The sequence below is a fragment of the Tamandua tetradactyla genome, chromosome 18 (assembly GCF_023851605.1).
Source record: "Tamandua tetradactyla isolate mTamTet1 chromosome 18, mTamTet1.pri, whole genome shotgun sequence".
In the NCBI taxonomy this organism is placed as follows: domain Eukaryota; kingdom Metazoa; phylum Chordata; class Mammalia; order Pilosa; family Myrmecophagidae; genus Tamandua; species Tamandua tetradactyla.
This window is the reverse complement of record NC_135344.1, coordinates 37,212,665-37,233,001: the sequence shown is the minus strand read 5'-3', so window position 1 is coordinate 37,233,001 and position 20,337 is coordinate 37,212,665. Positions and strand designations below refer to the sequence as shown.

At 42.5% G+C, this 20,337-nt stretch overlaps 1 protein-coding gene across 2 annotated transcripts in view; it reads right to left on the bottom strand.

Moving 5' to 3' along the window:
- The window catches only part of PSTPIP2 (proline-serine-threonine phosphatase interacting protein 2), a 136,550-nt gene extending 116,815 nt beyond the window's left edge, over positions 1-19,735 (bottom strand). The window contains exon 1 of one of the 2 annotated variants that reach the window (XM_077135571.1): positions 19,571-19,735. In XM_077135571.1, the coding sequence (XP_076991686.1) occupies positions 19,571-19,603 (33 nt within the window). In that variant the 5' untranslated portion in view covers positions 19,604-19,735. Of the gene's footprint in view, positions 1-19,152; positions 19,377-19,570 lie in introns of those variants that run through there. The other variant, XM_077135570.1, reaches the window with a different exon arrangement.
- Between the last annotated feature and the right edge of the window lie 602 nt (positions 19,736-20,337).

Below are 20,337 nucleotides of genomic sequence, written 5' to 3'. Positions count from 1 at the left end.
AAGTGTGCAATGCATGAACACATACAAAAAATAGGAAAAAAATAAAAAGACTAGAAGGATATGCAACAAAATTTGAAAGCTATTCTCTTCTTAGCACTTTCTGTGTTTTCCAAATTCTCCACAATATACTCATATTGCCTTTATAGTCTAAAATCTTTCCCCTTAAAGATGGCAGATCGAACTTTTTATTTGTTTCTCACCTATTTCCAAGCTACACTAACATAACAAACGATCCATAGCAACAACAGAAAATAGGGAAGGGCTCAATGATGAGACTTGAAATTTGCAGGAACTTCTGAATATAAAAAGCGGAAGGAATTGCATGGACAGAGATTAGCAGCCAGTATTCCAACACAGGCAACACCGAGAAGAAAGTGCACAGCATTTCCAACAAAGCCCTAGAAAAACCGAGGCTCAAGTGGGCAGAGTCTGACACTGCCATGGTGAAATCGGCAGGGTGTTTGGAGGACACCGGGACCTCGGCCAGTGCCCTGCCCCGATGTGGGTGGAAGCAGAGCAGCTGGTCTGACACTGGCATTAACACCACAGCTGGTGAGACTCCACCCTGCAGCAGGTTCCTAACATGGGCATGAAGACCAGGACATAACAGACCAGTGTCCCCAGATGCCTTCAGAGTTTCCACAGTAAAAATTAAAAGGAAAACTGGTTCAGTGCAGTTCTCTAAATGCCTTCCACCCCTTTCGCACTTTCTTACTCCAGACAGAGACAAAAATACCACTAATTGTCATTATTTCTAGATGATGTAAGCTGTACTTAGAAAACTGGATATAATGCAGTTAAAAATGAGTAACTGAATTAAATATACAAAAAAGCAGTAGCTTTCCTTTTATGTCAACAGTAACCAGTTAAAATCTAATTTAAAATACAAAGATCCTATTAACAATCCAATAAAATCTACAAAATACTGAGGAATTAGCCTTTTTGAAGGAAAACTATAAAACATTACCAACAAACACAGACAAAGATCTCAGTATGGGCTGAAATACATTCTAGTCCATGATGGGAAGAGTCAATGTTGGAAAAATTCAATTCTCTCCAAATAAGTCTATAAAATTAAAATAATCTTTATCAAAATCCTAATGGGATTTCTTCTTAAATTTTTCTCATTCTAAAGTCTTAGAGTAGATTAATGAAAATGGTTTATTAAAATATTGAAAAAGCAGAAGTAACAAGTGAGGACATCTCCTACCATATATATAAATAGTATAAAGCTACAAAAAAATTTTAAAGTTTACTATTGATTTGATAATCAGGTAATTAAAATGCAAATGACAGTTCATAAATGGCCTTGTGTACATATGGGGATTTAGTATAAGATAAAGGAAGCATTTCAAATCAGAAATCAAAGGATGACTTATTCAATAAATGTTATTGTGACATTTTGCCAAAATTAAGAATAGAGCACTTCCTAACCTCACATTCTAAAATAAATCCCTAATGAATTAAAAGCCTAACCATGAAATAATTAACATGTAAGGAAAAATATAAGAATATATATTTTTCTAAGCATTGGAATGAGAAAGATTTTTCTAAGTATAACTCCAGATTTACAAGACATAAAGGACAAGACAAACAGGTTAGCCTATTGCAATGAAGAACATAAAGTTTACCAAACTTGACCACATCTTAGACAGAAAGCTCAAATAGGCCAATTTCCATAGAAGAAAGAGTGAAAACAATCAAGGGAATACTCCACAGGAAAGCAACAGGACAGAATGTTTACATAGGGGAATTCTACTAAACCTTCAAAGACCATATGGTCCCAAAGCCCATAAATTTAACAAGAGGGTTGATAATGAAGAGAACTGACAGAATTCATTTTATAAAGCAGATATAACATATACATAAGCCTGACAGAGCACAAAAAAGAATGATGTAGACTAAAATCATTAATGAACATTAATCAAAAAGCACTAAATAAAATAGTTCTCCATCCGTGGAATGCAAGGATATCAAGTTGAAGGACAGCTTAGAGATCAATCTTATAATTAATTTCCATCTTTTTACAAAGGAAGAAACTGAGACCCAGGTTGAAATTTGATCAGTCATTAAATTCTTTAATGAACAGAAATTCATAAATGCAAAAAATGTTATTCAAATAGCAACCTTCAATTGTAAACCTTGACAAACAAATAGCAACCTTCAAATAAATGCAATAATCTCCAAATTTGCACACATCCGGCTCATTAATTTGGTTCTGAGGAATAACACCAAGTAATCCATCTTTTATTCCAGTATCTACTCATCCTCCACATGTCAGTGATTTAGCCTTCTCTGGCCCCCGAATATGTGACTCTTGTTTCTATTTGTTTCACTGATTCTTTATAAAATTAACAATAATTTGCATTGTCTGGAGGATTTTTTCCAAGTTTTAACTTAAATGTAGTTTAATTTTAGATTAGCAAAATTTTAGTTTCACCATTGTCATTTCACTGAGACCAGTTCAATGCATTTGGGATCCGTGACTTTTGGGAACAAGAATGTTTTATGTATTCAAATCTCAGACTTATGCATGTCTTGAATATCAGAATTTTAGAAGCAAATTATAGGAGGTATTTTTTCCAGTCCATTTTCATCCAAGTCCATGCCTTTTCTCCTTCTCTAACTCACTGATTTCTTAACCAGCTTGATCCAATGCATGTCTTTATTCAAGCATCTTAGACGTGAAACACATGTGAAAAGACTTTCAATTGAAAAAATTGAAATAAGACCACTAAAATTAAACTGCAACTAAAAACAAATGCAAAAATTGTTAAAACCATCTTCAACAACACCTATGTTTTACATTTCTAGGTGATTACTAGAAATAAAGTTTTAATGACTTGATCTTTTCAGCGAATTGGCTTTTGCCAAACTGATTTTCAGCAATTTGGCCTGCTTCTTGATGAAACCACACAGGTCTTTTGGTTCCTCAAACATCCAGGGACCTTTCCAACCCTGATGTTCTCCCTGTCCCTCCCCCAGCCATCTGCAAGGCTGCTTCAACCATACCCTTCACATCTCAGCACAAATGTCACCTCTTCAGAGGAGTCTCCTATGACCATTCCAACCTCACACACACAACCAGTTGCTCTCCATCCAAGCACCCCATATGATGGGCAGAACATCCCTAAGGCGTCCAAGTCCTTATTCCTGGAACTTGTGATATGTTTACCTTATGTGGCAAAAGGGACTTTACAGGTGGAATTAAATTAAGGACCTTCAGATAGGGGGATTATCCTGGATTAACCAGATGGGCAGAATATAATCAAAAGGGTCTTTAAAAGAGTCAGAGAAGCAGAGTGCTGTAATTACTAGCTTTGAAGACAAAAGAGGGCCACAAGCCAAGAAATGCAGTGGGTCGCCAGAAACTGAAAAGGCAAGAAAGGATTCTCCCCTAGGTCCTCAGAAGGAATGCAACCCTGTAGGTACCTTGCTTTTAACCCAAAGAAATTCCTGACATTTAGATCTTTAAGATAATAATTGTGCTTTTACCATATATTGGTGTATGGTAACTTGTTATAGCAGTGACAAGAAATCATACGCCATATACCCTATTTTTTCCTTTTACAGTAATTGTCAAGATCCTTTATTGGAGAGTATATTTATTTGGCCATGGTTGGTCTCACAAACTAGGCTATAAACTCCTCAGATCTGGTCTCATGCATGCCTAGCACAAGGGAGGACCTCAGTACACTGTCAGGTATCATTCCCTGAATGTAACAGATGCTGATGCAGAGACTCGGAGAGATCTGACCACTTGCCAAGGCCACAGAGTAATAGCAGAGCCAGGCAGGGGTTCAAGCCCAGATTCACCCAATACGGAAGTCTGTGCCACTGAATCCTCAAGACAATGCCTTGTCATCAGCACCACAGGGAGTGTAAAGACAGCTGGGGTGGGGGGTGGGGGAGCAAAGGGGAAGAAGCCACTTCCAGGCCTGGTAAGTGGAGGCATCACAGAAGAAGACATTCAGGAAGTCTCGAGGAGGAATTTTCTAGATAGAAAAGCAGGGATGGAAATGATTATATTTGCTTAGATAATCTGAAATTTTTCTGTCCATTGAGTAAAATTTAAGGCTCACAGATTTGGGAGTTGAGAGGAAGAGGAAATTAAAAGCTTGGAAAAAGTAGTTTGGGTAAGGGATCTCTAGGATAAGCTCCCAAGTTCCCTCAGGCAGATGACTCTTCAAAGGAAATTTTCTTTTCTCTTTTCCTCTGAACTTTGGCATGTCTGGTTACAATACCTGAACCTATGCAGGCAGCTGGAACTCATGTCGCGGGATAAAATCAATGCTTAACTATTCCCAAGCATTCCAAACAACCAGTGCTGCAATGAACACCTTTCTGCGTATTCTTTTTTTCCTCTCATATTTGGAGTATTTCCTGAGTCTTGATTGCAGGAGAGGGATTGCTATGCCAGAGTCTATGACTGTTAAAGTTAATAATACATGCAGACAAATCCTTTCCAAAAGGACTCTACCAGTTTACCCTGTTGCCAGCAATAACTAAGAACACCCATTTCCCTGAACATTCCCCAAAGGAAGTCACTCACTTAACATTTTTTTTTAATGCTAAATTTGAAAGGCAAAAAATACAATCCCAGTACTGTTTTAATTTGGATTTTTTTTTTACTAGTGTTTGGAGTAGAACTGTGCCCCACAAAAACAGATGTGTTGAAGTTCTAACCATTGGAATTGCAGAATATAACATGTTTTGGAAATAGATCCATTGCAGATGTAATTTATTAAGATGAGATCACACTGGAGTAGGGCGGACCCTTCATCCAATATGACTGGTGACCTTAGAAGAAGAAGAGAAGAGACATAGAAGAGACAGAGACACCCAGGGGGAGCAGAGATTGGAGTCATAAGCTATAGACCACGGAACAAGCATGGCCGGCCACAACCAGATGCTAGGGAGAAAAAAGGATGGTTTCCTCCCTAGAGCCATCAGAGTATGATACTGCTGGCACCTTGATTTTCGGATTTCTAGGGTCCAGAATAATGAGAGAATGAATTGCTGTTGCTTCAAGCCCCCCAGTTTGGTAACTTGTTACAGCAACTTTAGGAAACAAATAAAATGAGGTGGAAAAAATTTTACATATTTTTACAAGTCACTAACAGACTCTCATTTGTGAATTGGAAAGATCACTTTTAAGAGAGGTGAATGCAAGGATAATGCAAAAATGTGGGGAAAGTAGGCAGAATAACAGATTTCTACCACAAGGGAAAACCTAATATTCTTAGGCTGCATCTTCCTAGTTCAATGCATAGCCTTCTGAAATTTAAGTGGGCTTCCTCACTGGCTTTGCTTCTCTGGAAGCCTTGAGCACACACCTTCTCCCTCTTTCTTCTCTCTCTAAGGCAGACTTGCCGGGCCATCTTAGGAGCCCCTCTCTGAGCCCAAGCCCCAGAGGCCCAGCAAAAGCTGGGATGGTAGAGAATCCTTGAGGCTGGGCTGAACCATTTTTCATATTCAGTGGTCTGTTAGCTAAATCAGGGAATTTGCAGGAATCCCTCTGCAAAATGAATCATCACTTATGTTCTCCCAATATCCCTCTCTGGCTTCTCTCTAGCCAACCCAGGCCTCCCTTCTGCTGTATGCTACCCTTCCCTGAAGTGACCATCATTCCAAAGGACACCCTTCTCCAAGGCCTGGACTGGGAGAGGCAAGTGAGACAAGGCAGTGCAACGGCAGGATTGAATTCTGTTTATTTTTAATTTCGGCATTTTGTTCTCCATGGACTTCATTGCATCAATTTTGACTTTTTAAATTTTGCATTAGTGAGTCTTCAGTAAAGGGCTCCTGAGAGGGCCAGACAGAGTTCCCTCTCTTGGACTTGAATCAGCTCCCTTGGCAGGGGGGGTCGGAGGTGTATGTACCCAAAGAGAAAAGCCCTGTCCTTGGGGAAGATGGATGACAAAGTCCTGTCCCTATGGGCTGGTCCACTTTCAACTAGGTTTGATCCTTGCATTCTACTCTCTAAATATGTGCAATTTGTGCTTTTTTAATAACTAAAAAAACTTTTCATTTTTATTCCTCATTAAGTCACAATTTATGGGAGGAAAACTTAAAAGTACAAATAAGTAAAGAGAAAATAATTATATTTTTCAAATCATATGAAATCCTGGAGCAAACAATAGTTAACATTTCAATGTTCAATCCCCAAATAGTGTGTCTACATCTTCATGTGTTTTTTTTTCAATAAAAATGAGGACTTATCTTACAAATTGTTTAGTAACTTCCTTTTAAACTAATATTTTATCAATATCTTTCTTGGGTGTTTGTTCTAAATCATAATGGGAGGCGAGGGTTGTCCTAACAATTCCTTGAGTTTTTAAAGAGTTTTCCACTACTCGTTTTCATTCATTATCTCATTCAATTTCGTAAAATTGCACAAAGACACTATACTATTGAGACATTGCATTACTCACAATTCCACCCACCTTCCTCACACAACTATAAACTGTTTAATCATTGAGCCACATGATGGTCCTAGGATTGGGCTAGCCTGATATCATTATCCTCAGTGCACAGTAGGAAACGGAACCCCAGAGCCGTTAGCTTTGGCTTTGGACAAGTCACTCTTTTAGTTTTAGATAGGGTGTAGACGCCCAGCAATACAGAGACAGCAGGGCTGTGGCTGCCCTCAACCCTTCCTCCCCACTTCCCGTTCTCTCAATCAAATTCCCCCTGAAGCACTGGGATCTTCCCATACGGCCTCTCTAAACCCTCTGAGCCTCCCAGGCCTCCGCTTCCTCAATGACCAAGACCGGAAACCTTCCTTTGCCGGGTCCCATCGCAGTCGAACTTGTCTTTTGAAGAGCTCTTTGGTCCAGGGGACTTTCAGTTTGGTTCCTGCAAGGAAGGGTCACTGGGCTGGCAGGCAAGTGCTCCTTTTGACTTAAAACTGAGGATACCTGAGAGGAGTGCCAAGGCCCCTCATATAAGGGAGAAGATTCCACCTGTGCTGCCCAGGGAAGGGCAACCCCAGCCTCTCAGCCAGCGAGAGACCGGCTAGCCAAGACAGTGTGGTCATGACTGACCACTCTTAGGGGCAGGAAATAGAAGGGAATCCTGATTGAACAGAAAGGTGCTAACCCAGAACAAGGAGAGAGATGAGAAAGCCAAACAGCCAGAGGACTGGTCAGCAGTGCCCAGATCTGGCCATCAGCTCTGGTTAAGCCCTCAAGTAAAGACCTTTTATTCCTGAGAGTTAGGTCTTTTGGGAGCCCTAGTCCAGGCTGCATAGGGCAGAAACTGCATCTCTTGGGATGGAGAAAACTTAGCATCTGTGTTTGGTAACAAGAGGTACATCCTTGGAGCAAATTCCAAGAGGCAGGAAGAAGGGGACATGTTTATTCTCCATTGCCATTTATAAGCGTATCATTTCAAATTGCCATTTTAAAAATAGAAAAAGTAGCATTCAAATATAAGTGGAGACTGAAAGCTGCAGAGCAAGAGTAGAGAGGAAAGACACAGTGACTCTCTGCTTCTGTCCACCCTCAGCAAAACCAAACCTAAAATTTAACTAGGGTCCTGCCCTTCGGAAGGCAGCTGAGCTCTCAATAATCTTTACTTAAGTGTAATCTTCAGGTAGGGATGGGGTCTTGGCCTCCTACCCAAACGAGCTTATTCAAGTATTCCTTCTGCCCTGCACAGTGACAGATGTTTTGCAAATACAGTCAGTTTCACTATCTTGTTGCATGCCCACTGCTACTTTAGCCCTTTTTAAGGGCCAAAACCCACACAGCAGGGCCTACCAACAATTTCACCCTGTTAAATCACTACTTTTAGCTGGAAGAAAGTAGTTTCCCACAGTGTCTACATGTGAATTTGTCCCCTTAACAAGAGCATCTTGACCCTCTGAGGGCAGGTTCAATCTCCTCCTGACTTTCCAGGTCCACACAGATATTTGCCTTCTGTAAACATCCTAACATCTAAAGGGTGACACACAAACACTCATTAAATATTAAGTAAAAATCTTCTGTGTAGCTTAATGCAATGCCCAAAAAACTCCCAGAGTATGTCAAGCAGATAATTAAAAAGTATTGGCAAAGTCCCCTGAGGGATGGGAGAAAGAATATGAAACTATTAAACTTTACCATGGGGAAATCCCTGACACTGTCTCAAATATTAGGGACTCACAAGTCAATAGACCAAGCCCTTGCACTTGAGGTTTGCTCTTGTGATGCTTATTTATGTGGCAGAGAAGCTTAGCCTACTTTTAAGTATTACTAAGAATTACTTCCAGAATGCTAGTGATCAATGAAAGTGAGGGGTAAGGGGTATGGTAGGTATAATCTTTTTTTTTTTTCTTTCCTGTGTTCGTTTTATTTCTTTTTTTATTGTCTTTTTATTTATTTTTCTGAATTAATGCAAAGTTCTAAGAAATGATGAATATGCAACTAAGTGATGATATTGTGAATTACTGATTACGTATGTTGTTTTATTTTGTTTCTTTATTTTTTAATTAATAAATAATTTTTTTAAAAAAAGAATCACTTCCAGAGGACCTCTTTTGCTGCTCAGATGTGGCATCACTCTTTCTAAGCCCAAATCCACAAGTGAAATCATTACCCTCCCCTCTATGTGGGACATGACATCCAGGGGTGAGAGTATCCCTGGCGACGCAGGAGATGACTACCAGGGATGAGCTTGGCCCTGGCATCAGGGAATCAACAATGCCTTTCTGATCAAAAGGGGGAAAAGAATTGTAACAAATAAGGTATCAGTAGCTGAGAGAGTTCAAATAGAATCCAGAGGCTACTCTGGGAGGCTCCTATTATGCAAGCTTCAGCTAGACATTGCTACTTACCATGATATATCAAACCCCAACCAAAACCATTCCTGCCAACCCTAAAGAACATCTAGGGCTTTATCTGAGATTCTACAATGGTTCCATGCACTATGATTACTTTCCAGAATCCTGCAACCTCCAGTTGGGTTCCTAGGCCAGATAAGTCCTGAAACTCAGAGAGGTCAGCCTCTCCAGAACATCAACTAGTTCCATCCCCCATCCCATATTATTGACAGCCCCTTTCAACATGAAAAAGTTAGAATGGGCATAGCCCAAATACCCAAAAAGAGAAGGTGGAGTTATAACAGAGAAGATAGGATTTAACAAATGAGTATGATTGCAGAATCATTTTATTGATATTTCTTTTAATCTCCGGTGTCTTGGAGCAGCTAGAAGGAAAAACCTAAAATTGTGGAATTAAAACCCATACCAAACTCTGAAATCTGTTCAACAACTAGGTGTTGTGGTGTGCTTTGAAATTTATTGCTTTTTTGTATATATGTTATTTTTCACAATAAAAATGTTTTTTACAATTATGACCATAAGAAAGCTAAAAGAAAAATAATTTATCAAGCTTTCAGAGGGAGAAGGATTTTTAAACCTTGATGTCAAATAGACAAAATCACAAAAGATAAGATAATAAACTTGTTTATATAAAGTTTTTTCAAGGCATATATACATATTTAAGTATAATTATCATTTTTCAGGAGAAGATACTAAGCTAAAGAAGGTCACATCCCAGCACTTGAAAAAAAGCAGAGCTGGGATTCAAATCCAGGAATGTCCAATACAAAAATCTGAGTCCTGACTCCTGCCCTGCACTGCCACCAGTCCACAGAAGATGTTAGAATATGTGAATCATACACACATCTGCATGTATATATACAAGAAGGTATATTCAAACATTTGTGACAAATATCAGAATGTTATATAAATTTATAAGTAAAGCAAGAGGAAGGAAACAAACCATTTGTAAAAGAGGAAATACAACGAGAAAACAAGCATATGTTCACTCTCTCTGGTAATAAAAATGTAAGTGAAAACTTAATAAGGTTCCAGCTGTTGCTTATTAAATAGGCAGGAAAAAAAACATAATGGCCATGACTGAAGTGGTAAAACTGGTATCTTCGGATGTTATTGGAGACACAAAGAACATGCACGCCCTTTAGGAAATCAGTTTGGTTCTACATATCAAAGTTAAGAAAATGTTTCAATCATTCAACAGATATCACTCCGAATCTATTATGTGCCTGGCATGGAACCAGGTACTCTGGAGAAACCAAGTAAGAGTGTAGGTCCCGACACCAGGGATGGCCATAGAGTCCTGGAATGACCTGTTTGGGAAGTAAACATCATCCTTGTCTATGCCACTGTTAGTTTGTATTTTTCTGTTACCTGTGGCCGAACCTAATCCTTCTAATATAAAAGATAAGTGAGTTTTCATCAGCTGGTGTCTGGTTTCCTAATGAAGCAGGAGGCAAGACCACCAAAATAGAGTGAGAATGTAGGAGGAAACTGGAGGTTCAAGTAGAGTGGAAAATTTATGAAATTATTACTGTGCAAAGGAAGAGAGTGATTTTATTAGAGAAACATAGTAAGATAATTGGGTAGTGCCAAGTTCTTTCATGAGTTTCCCAAAATAGATACTCAAGACAGAATCTAAACCAATAAAAAATACCCTGCATAAATGAAGCTATGTATCACAACAATATTTACTGTACAAACTCTGGATAATTACTTAAATGCCAAACAGAAAGAAAATAGTAAAATCACTTATTATTTTTAAAATGTTAGGAAAAGTAGATATTTTTTAAAGCTTACGATATTTTAATTGAGAAAACAGAAAACAAAATAGTACACACACTATGATTACAACTATGCATGGAGAAAATAATGGAAAAACTATCAAATTGCAAGTAATATTTTAAAATATCCTTAATTTTGTTATATTAATATTAAAAACTTCATGTGAAACTCATCTCCTTGAGTAGGTAATAATCTCTTAAAGGCCAGATGTCATGTGTCTATTTTGCTGTGGCCCCAGAGCAGCTAACAATGGATTAGCACTCAGAACTTCATGGATATCTGTTGAGTGGAACTGCAAGAACCTACCTCCCTTAAACCAGTTATTCTGTTTTCTCTGTTGGTCACAAGTTCTTTTATCAGGTGGTCAGCACAAAGCATGTGGGTTTTGCTCCTTACTTGGGTACTGTACCCCTTCTAGTGGAGCCAGAATCCATCCTTGACAATATCATTCTCCTGAACAGTAGATGATCAGCCAGTAATAGTGAAACAAGTTCTTTGAGATCAAGGAACAACATGTCCAACTAAAGGGAGTGAAAGATGGTGTGTTCACTTGGACAAGTACCCTCCAATCCTCCTATGCTGATTTGAATCTGTGGTGGAACCCAGAAAAGCCATGTCTTTAATCCTCATTCAATATTGCTGGGTGGGAGCATTTTGATTGTTCCCATGGAGATGTGACCCACCCAATTGTGGGTGGTAACTTTTGATTAGATGATTTCCATGGAGGTGTGTCTCCACCCATTGAAGGTGGAGTTGTTTACTGGAATCCTTTAAAAGACGAAACATTTTGGAGAGTCCCTTTTTGTAGAGCCATGAAAAAGCCAGCAGATGCCGCCACGTTCGCCATGTGCCCTTCCAGCTGAGAGAGAAACACTGAACATCGTTGGCCTTCTTAAACCAAGGTATCTTTCCCTGGATGCCTTGAATTGGACATTTCTATAGACCTGGGACATGTTCTCAGCCTTAGAACTGTAAACTTGTAACTTATTAAATTCCCCTTTTTAAAAGCCATTCCGTTTCTGGTATAAAACATTCTGGCAGCTAGCAAACTAGAACACCTCCATTCCTGAGGATGTCCAGGATACTTTGGGAATGGGTGGGAGCAGCAAGCTAATGGGTTAGTTGAAAACAATAGTTCATTATTTGGCTTTCAGTAACTAACCTAGGTATGCAACAGTTGAATCAGTGAGGGAGAAATGGCAGGTGGTAAGAGCTTAAGAGGCAGGCAGGGCTGGACAAGCCTTGCAGGTCTTTGGCAGGCATTTGGATTCCAAGTGCAATGGGAAGCCTTTAGAGCAATTTAAGCAGGGGAGCAACATGATCTGAGCTCTTTAGATGACATAGGATCTGGAAAACATGGATGCAATTCAAAAGAGCATGGAAGGGAAGCCCCAGGGTGCAACAAGTCCTGGAAAACAACCAGCCCAGCTGGATGGTCTCCAGAGGAGATGAAGCTGAGGAAGATTTTTGAAGATATTGATATGCTGAAGCTTAAAAAACAAATGTGCCTTTTTCTCCTCCATTATTAGATCCTTCAAGATCACCTATTGCATCTAATTGTCATTGTCTATTTGGTACTCATTATTTTTTCTCTAACTATGGGAACATATATACAACATAAACTTTCCCATCTAGCCATTCCCAGGTATGTCATTCAGTGGGATTATACTATGTTATAGAACAGTTACCATCGTCTATTATTAAAACTTTCCCATGTTCCAAAACAGAAACCCTATACCCATTATGCATTAACTCCTCATTCCTCCTGATTCCTACCCCTGGCAACCTGTACTCTAATTTCTGTCTCTATGAGTTTGCATATCCTCCAAGATTTTCTTTATAGCTGCTATGAGATTTAAATTCAACATCCGGAATCTATAATATTCTTGTTTACTTAGATACCAGCTTAACGTCAATATTATCCACAAAGTATTACTCTGATTTTTTTAAATATTTAGATTAATTTCCAAGCCAAAAACCATCAATGCCTTTCTATTTGTTCAGACTTTGATTTATGTATGTCAATAAGAAGTTTTAATTTTCTTTAAAGGGCAGATCCATGCCTTTCTTACGAAATTTTTAAGAAACTAAAACAAGATAAATGGGTTTTAACGATTATTTTAAAGATAGATCCCTCTGACTGCTATAGGAAGAATGAATGGAAAAAGCAATTGCTGGTAGCTTTATATTTTGCCACCAGGTATGACAACACAAAATAGCCTTCATGGTATGTTTCTAGGGATCTATTTCTAAAGGAGAGTATTAAAAAATTAGAGCAATAGCCTAAATATTACAACATTGTATAAAATAACATATGGGGTCACTTTGGAGGGTAGTTTTTTCTCTGCTATGAGAAGAAAAAAAATTTAAAAGGCAGCCTCCCACATTGATCTACAGCACTTTATAGAGAAAAGTCATCAAGCAAAAGTGGATGTGGAATGCATTCGAAATACAGTGGGAATCCAAAATGACAAGAATCCAATCTGGTCAGAGGTTCCGAGCAGAGAGACAACCCTAGGTTCACAGCAGGGCAATGAGCAAGTTCAGACAGACCCAAGACATCTCCTGGTCAACTGCAGGCAGAGCAGAGAGGCCCTATCCACTGCAGGTTCAGTGGATCGAGTGTGGTGCTGGGAACAGAGACTGGGGAACTGGATTGGAGCTAAAGTCTTGGGAATCAGCAAGGCTGAATCAAAATAAGGATCTAGAGAACTGCTTGGATCTCACATCCAAGTTGTATGTCACACCCAAGAGAAGCCTGGAAATCCCTGGGCTGGGAGGACCTGCTTTCATGGGCCTCTTCTGGAACAGGTTCAATAGTCACCTGTGCACACCCACATCTGAAAGACACTTGTGTCTGATAATACAAGACTGGATTTTTTCCTTCTCTGTGGCCCAACCATTGCCTTAGGACTCCAGAAGCCATACCCATAGACACTGTTTAGTTCTGACAAGAAACCATCAAAGTTAACCAAGATGGTTGGTACAGCAATGCTTAGCCAAACAACCACAGAGAAGGTAACTGTAAGGAAGGATGGAAGAGAAATACACAGGTGTGCACCGTGCCAGGCAAACTCCTGTTGGAACCATCCCAGTTTTAAAGTACAATGATTATTTCCTTTTCAAACAGATCCAACAAAAATCTCCCTTAAATAAACATTGTCATGGGGCATGAGAATAAGATTATTTATGAAGAGTACACTGAGTCATAACTTTTCAGGAACATCTACCTGATTTGACCGTGACCCTCTCAACTTCCTTGGAACATTCTGTTCTTGGACCAGTGATAGTGGGTGTGCCAGTTTGAAACTGTTGTGTACCCCAGAAAAGCAATGTTTAGTAATCGTTGATTTAATATTGTAGGGTGGAATCCTTTGATTAGATTGTCTCTGTAGAGATTCACCTACTCAATGTGGGTGTGACCTTTTGATTAGATGGAGATATGACTGCCCATTCAAGGTGAGTTTTGATGAGTATACTAGAGTCCTTTAAAAAGGGGGACATTTTGAAAAGCACAGTACTTGAGAGCCAACAGAGAGGCAGATGCTTGCAGTGCTGACAGAGAGAGAGGACACCTAGACACGGATGTTTGGAGATGCAGAGCCCAGCAGACATCACCATACCTTCCCATGAAATGCTAAGCAAGCCAGAATGCAGACTTGTGTCTGGCAGGAGCTAAGAGAGATGCTTAAAGAGGAAACCACTGGAAATAGAAGCTGGAAGCAACAGAATCAGGAACAAGGACCAGCAGACACCTTCCCATGTGACAGACATTGGCCTTTCTTGAGTCAAGGTATTCGTCTCTAGATGCCTTAGTTTGGACATTTTCATGGCCTTAGAATTGTAAACTTGTAACTTTAAAAATTCCCTTTTAAAACCCATTCTACTCTGTCAGCCAACACAGCAAGCAAACTCATTGCCCCTCTCTAGGTGGGACATGACTCCCAGGGGTGTAAACCTCCCTGGCAACGTGGGACAGAAATCCCAGAATGAGCTGGGACTCAGCATCAAAGGATTGAGAAAACCTTCTTGACCAAAAGGGGGAAGAAAGAAATGAGACAAAATAATGTGTCAGTGGCTGAGAGATTTCAAACAGAGTCAAGAGGTTATCCTGGAGGTTATTCTTATGCATTTTATAGATATCCCCTTTTTAGTTTAAGGTGTATTAGAGAGACCAGAGGGAAGTGCCTGAAACTGTAGAGCTGTGTTCCAGTAGCCATGTTTCTTGAAAATGATTGTACAACGATATAGCTTTTGCAATGTGACTGTGCGATTGTGAAAACCTTGTGTCTGATGCGCCTTTTATCTATGATATTGACAGATGAGTAAAAAATATGTATTAAAAATTAATAAATAATAGGGAGAACAAATGGTAAAATAAATTGGGTAGATAGAAATACTAGTGGTCAAGGAGAGGAAGGGGTAAGGGATATGGCATGTATGAGGGTTTTTTTTTTTATTTCTTTTTCTGGAGTGATGTAAATGTTCTAAGAAATGATCATGGTGATGAACAAAAAATTGTGTAATGATATTGTGAGTCACTGATTGTATACCATGTATGGAATATTTGTATGTTAAGAATGTTTGTGTTTGTATGTTATCAATAAAAATATTTAAAAAAAAAAAACCCATCCCATTTCTGGTATATTGCATTCAGGCAGCATTTAAAAATCGAAACAGTGGGTTTCTGGTTATATCCCTGCCTCTCTGCTTCTCTTTCCTTCTCTCTTTCTCCCCTCACCTAAACACAGGCATTTGCTAACAGTGCTTCATTTTGTACCTCTTATCTCTTCTTTCTTTCTCCTTGAGTAACTACCACTCACTTCCTTTATCATTTCTGTACCACTGATATAATAGTTAATAGTTAACAATTATAAGTGCTCATGGGGAGGGGGACAGGCACTGTACTTAATTTCCTTTTTTAATCCTCGTCTATGATCCCCATCTTTACACATGGAAAACCTGAGACTTGGGGACTTGAAATAACCCCAGCTAAAAAGGGACCGAACCAGGATTCAAACTCAGGCATCAGATCATCTGCTATGAGCAAATGATGCTCCTGTACTTCACACTGCTCAGTGTGCAATCTGGGCAGACATCCTTCCCAAGGGGCGTGGCTCTCTCCACCAGCCCTGCAAAGCCAGAATGTCTACCACCAGACAGTAGGCAGTACACATGACATGTCTGTACTGGTGGTTAAACTATTCAAATACTCCCAGATTCTGCTGCCGGACATCCTGGCTCACCCCTGACTCCCCACAACACCTCCCATATCCACCAGTCCTGGCAGGGTGTTGCAGAGTGTGATGGCTTGAAGGTATATGGGCCCCAGAAGATCATGTTCTTAAAGCTAATCCATTTCTGTGGGTGTCAACCTATTGGGAGTGGGACCTTCTGACCAGCCTATTTCAGTGGAGGTGTGCTCCACGTGGGTCTTAATCCTCTTATTGGAGTCCTTACAAGAGGATGAAATTCAGAGAAACCCAGAGAAGCTGAGAGAAATAGCCACAGAAGCTCAGAAAGAAGGCCACAGCTGGACCAGCCAGGAGCTGAAAGCAAGGAAACCCAACAGAGAAGAACCAGCAGACACTCCCATGTGCCTTGCCATGTGAGAGAGGAGTCCAGGATAGGATCACTGGATCACTTGTAGATGCCTTGATTTGGACATTTTCACAGCCTCAGAACTGTAAGCTTGTAAACTAATAAATCCCCATTGTTAAAAGCCAGTCCATTTGGGGTATTTTGTCAGCCTTAACAAACTAAAACACGGTGGGGCGGGCATGGTGGCCCAGCAAACAGAGTTCTCACTTGCCATGCTGGAGACCCAGGTTCATTTCCCAGTGCCTGCCCATGCAACAATAACAAAAAAAAAAAAAAACTGAAACACAGGGGCAGGAAGCTCCAGGACTCTACTGGCCCCCGGTTTTGACAGTGCAACACCTGTGGTTAAATAAGTTTAATAATACTTCTGCATCCATCCTCCTTCTCCTCCTCCTCCTCCTCCTCCTCCTCCTTTTCCTCCTCCTCTCTCCACACCCTAATTCCTCCTCCTGACTACCTTATTTCTGAGGCCCAGGTCTCATTCTCCAGCTCACCTTCCTCCTCCTAGACCTCCTAATACTCCTATTGTCTACCTCCAATCAGGTGTTTTAGCCTGATCTTCTCACATCCATCACCTCATCTGTTTCTCTCCCATCTTTCTCCTTCTTTTCACCCTCTCTATGGTCTCCACCCTGGAACTGACACTCTCTACTTCTGGACCAGACAGTCTGCTTGGCCTCTGCTAGACTCTTCCCACCCCCAGCCCCATCCTCATCCACATTCTTGAGGTCAGGCATTCAGGGCTGCAACCTGTGCGTTTCGCTTCATTTCTCCATGGGGAATCTACTTTCCACCCAACCTTGGTACAGGTGGTGGCCTTGCCCCTGCAAATACCACCTCTATTAGAGCATCTTAGAGAGAGAAGGGATTTCATAAATATTTATTAAATTTAATAAACCAAAACCCACCCGCATTCCCAAAATTTTCTAGTTTATCCAATCACAACCTTCTCTTACCCTTGAAACATAAGTTATTACCATCACCTCAGTTCTTTCAACACCCTTGTCTTCCCTATGCCATGAGAGTGTGAATGCCTTACAGGTAGCTCCATGGGTCTCCAACAGCTTCCCCCAGTCCTCTTCTCCCAAGTCCTGGTTGACTGTGTTCTATCTATCCAGTTCCTAGGCATCCAATGCAAGGCACTACACCAGGCACTGTGTGTTCAGCTAATGACAAGCCCCCAGTGCCTACCCTCCCAGAAACTGAAGGTTGTAGCTGGAGGAGAAAGACACTAATGTGGAGAGTTGAATATCGACCCATCATCTGCCTCTGACAGTGCCAAACGGGTCATGCAGATAGCTACAAAGGATGCTCTTGTTCAGCACCAGCCTCGTGGAGGCACTCACTGAGCAGACTGAACTGATGGGGTCATACCCTCTATTTAACAGCTCTAGGACCAAGGGAATATTGCTTAACCTAGCTGCCACTCAGTTTCCTCATCTGTAAAATGGAAGAGTAAGCAAGCTACCTCAGTGTAGTTGTAAGGCTTAAATGACTAGTGTGTTTGTAAACTGTTTAGAACAGTGTTTGACACAGAGTCTGGATACAGTAATGTTAGCTAAATTGCTTTTAGTACTTGACATAAAGAGTGACAGGAAACTAGAGATGGAAGACACTTTGGCAGCCTAGGACTATCTCTCAGGATTTCTGAATATATAAGCTCAGAAAATTTCTCCCCAGACCTTTGCCAAACCTCTAACTCCCAACCCAGACCTCATTTCTGCTTCGCCTCCTGGCCTACAGATACTTCTGGGGGCCTGCCTTAAGGTAGCCTCAGGGTCTTCTGAGGATGGAGGCAGGAACTTTCATCCTCTTGGCCTTATAGACCGCTTTACTTATTCAATAGATACTTGCTGAGCACCACCTGTACGCCAGCCGGGGGCAGGGGCATTCAAAGCAAACCTAGTGCCCGTTTACAAGGCACTGGCATACTTGTAGTTCCCCCAATTCAAAACCATAGACTGACAAATGCTACAAAGAATACGCGCCCTAGAGCAGGTAACAGGGCCTACAGTGAGAAATCAGGAAAGGCTTCCCTGAAGACCTGATATTTAGTTGAGATCTGAAAACCCAAAGTGTGCTACTGGGTGTCACCCTCTGTGGGGGGAAGGTGGGTCTCCCCGCCCTGGTTTCTCCCATGACTATCAGGGGACCCAAACTTCCTAAATTCACCTGAAGAATCCCCAAGTTTCTTTGTAGGGCCAGCTGGTATGTTCTCCGTGAAACTGCCACAGCCCTAAGCCTTACAAGTTCACAGTATCCCAGAAGAACTTAAAAAAAAAACAAACAGGAAAAGGGACCTGGCAAGATAGGGCCTAAACTGTGTCACTGAGGCCATGGAGTCAGGTTTCTCACCCCAGCAGCCCTCCATAGGAGAGAGGGTCCTGCTAGACAGCTGTGAAGCTAAATGGTGATGGGGATGGGAGGGACAAGCAAGATCCCAGGCAAGGAATTGTGGATTCTTGGTAGCTGTGAGTTAACTGAGTCATATTGTTACCTGCTCCTGCCCTAAAGAGATGACAGCAGTTGCTGTGAAGGCAGGGGCACGGACCCTTGCCCGGCCCCTGGGGAGTGGGAGGACAATGGGAAAGAGGTCTGGACGGCTGAGGAAGGGGGCTGGAAGCGACCCTGCCCGCTCGGATGCCCCCACCAGCTTGCAGAGTGTCACGCCCGTGGTGCCCCCACGGCCTCCCCACCGTACAGGGCCTGGCCAGGGCGCTAGCCTGGGAGGGAACTCAGGAAACCGGTCACAGCCTCAAAAGAGGGCTCGCAGCTGCTAAGGGAAGTCTCTTCTAGGTTTGAACAGAGCGCTCAAGGTGCCAACGGGGCTGGGACTGGCTGAACATTTCCTCGAACCTGGAAAGACGATGTCCCCCGGGGCGCTGCCACTATCAGTCAGGCGGAACTCACACGCCCCCTGCCCAAAGTCCCCAAAATCTGCTTACAGCGCAGCCTCCGGGAAGCTGGCGACTCTCCCCAGACGGGTCACTCCTCCCTCTGGGTTTCCTCATCTGTGAGCTGAGGGGTGGACGGCCCAATCTCTAGGGTGTCTCCGGTTACACCAGGCCGCGGGGTGCACGCTGCCCGGGTGGAGGGGGTGGGGACTTGAAGCCGGACCCCGAGGACCTGCGGGCTGGGGCAGGGGCGGGGACGTCGGCTCGGGCTCTGCCCCTCCAGCAGCGAACAGAACAGCGGCCACCCAGTGGTCGGACGACCCCTGAGCAGATGCGCTGACGACTCTGTGCCACCCACCCTGGTCCCTCCGGAGCCGTGGGGACGCCGGGCCGCGCACAGTCCCCTGCGCAGCCACGGAGCTGGGCGTCCGTCCCGCCGCCGCTCCCTCCTGGCCTCCCGCCGACTCACCCAAAAGTTCCCCTTGAACAGTGAGCCCTTCATGGCAGGCGCGAGCTGGTGCGTGCGGCTGGGAGTCGAAGCTGCGGGTTCCCGTGCCGGAGGCCTGACCGTCACTGCCCGCTGTCCGACCACAACTTCTGAGTTCCACCGACGCACGGGGAAGCCCGCCCCCGGGTCCTAAACTACTCCGGATTCGGCCGCCGGGTATCCCGGCTCTTGGCTTCCCGCCCCCACGGGGAAAGGGAAGGGATCCGCCGCGCCTGCAGGCTGGGGGATGCGTCCTCCACCCGCATCCAGGCCTGTTTCTACTCAAGCGACAAGACATCACTTAGCCCTAACCCCCCACACCCACCTCCTTCGGGAAGCCTCTGAGGACTAAAAGAACTGATCCTGTCACTTTCCCGAATTCTACTCGGTTTCCACCCCGCACATATCGGTATCCACATAACCGAATTCCTTGCAGAAATCCAGGCTGGGCAGGATGGTGGAATCTAACTCCCACCTGCCCAGAGGGTGGTTGTGGGGAGCTGGGTGGAAGATGCGGGAAGCCTGGCAACGTGGAAACTCCTGCGGTCACCACACAGCTTAAGGTGTAGAGGCATGAAAGAGTCTTGACGCTGCCCCCCAGGTAAACCCGTTCCAGATTAGCCCCGGAAGCCCAATTTAGTCTAACGTGAAGGTCATTGATGCTGTTCCCCCTGGACTCTAAGACGTTTAGTGGTGTCATTACAAAGTGTTCTAGAGCTCAGCAACTCACAGGAGCCTTCTCTGCCAAT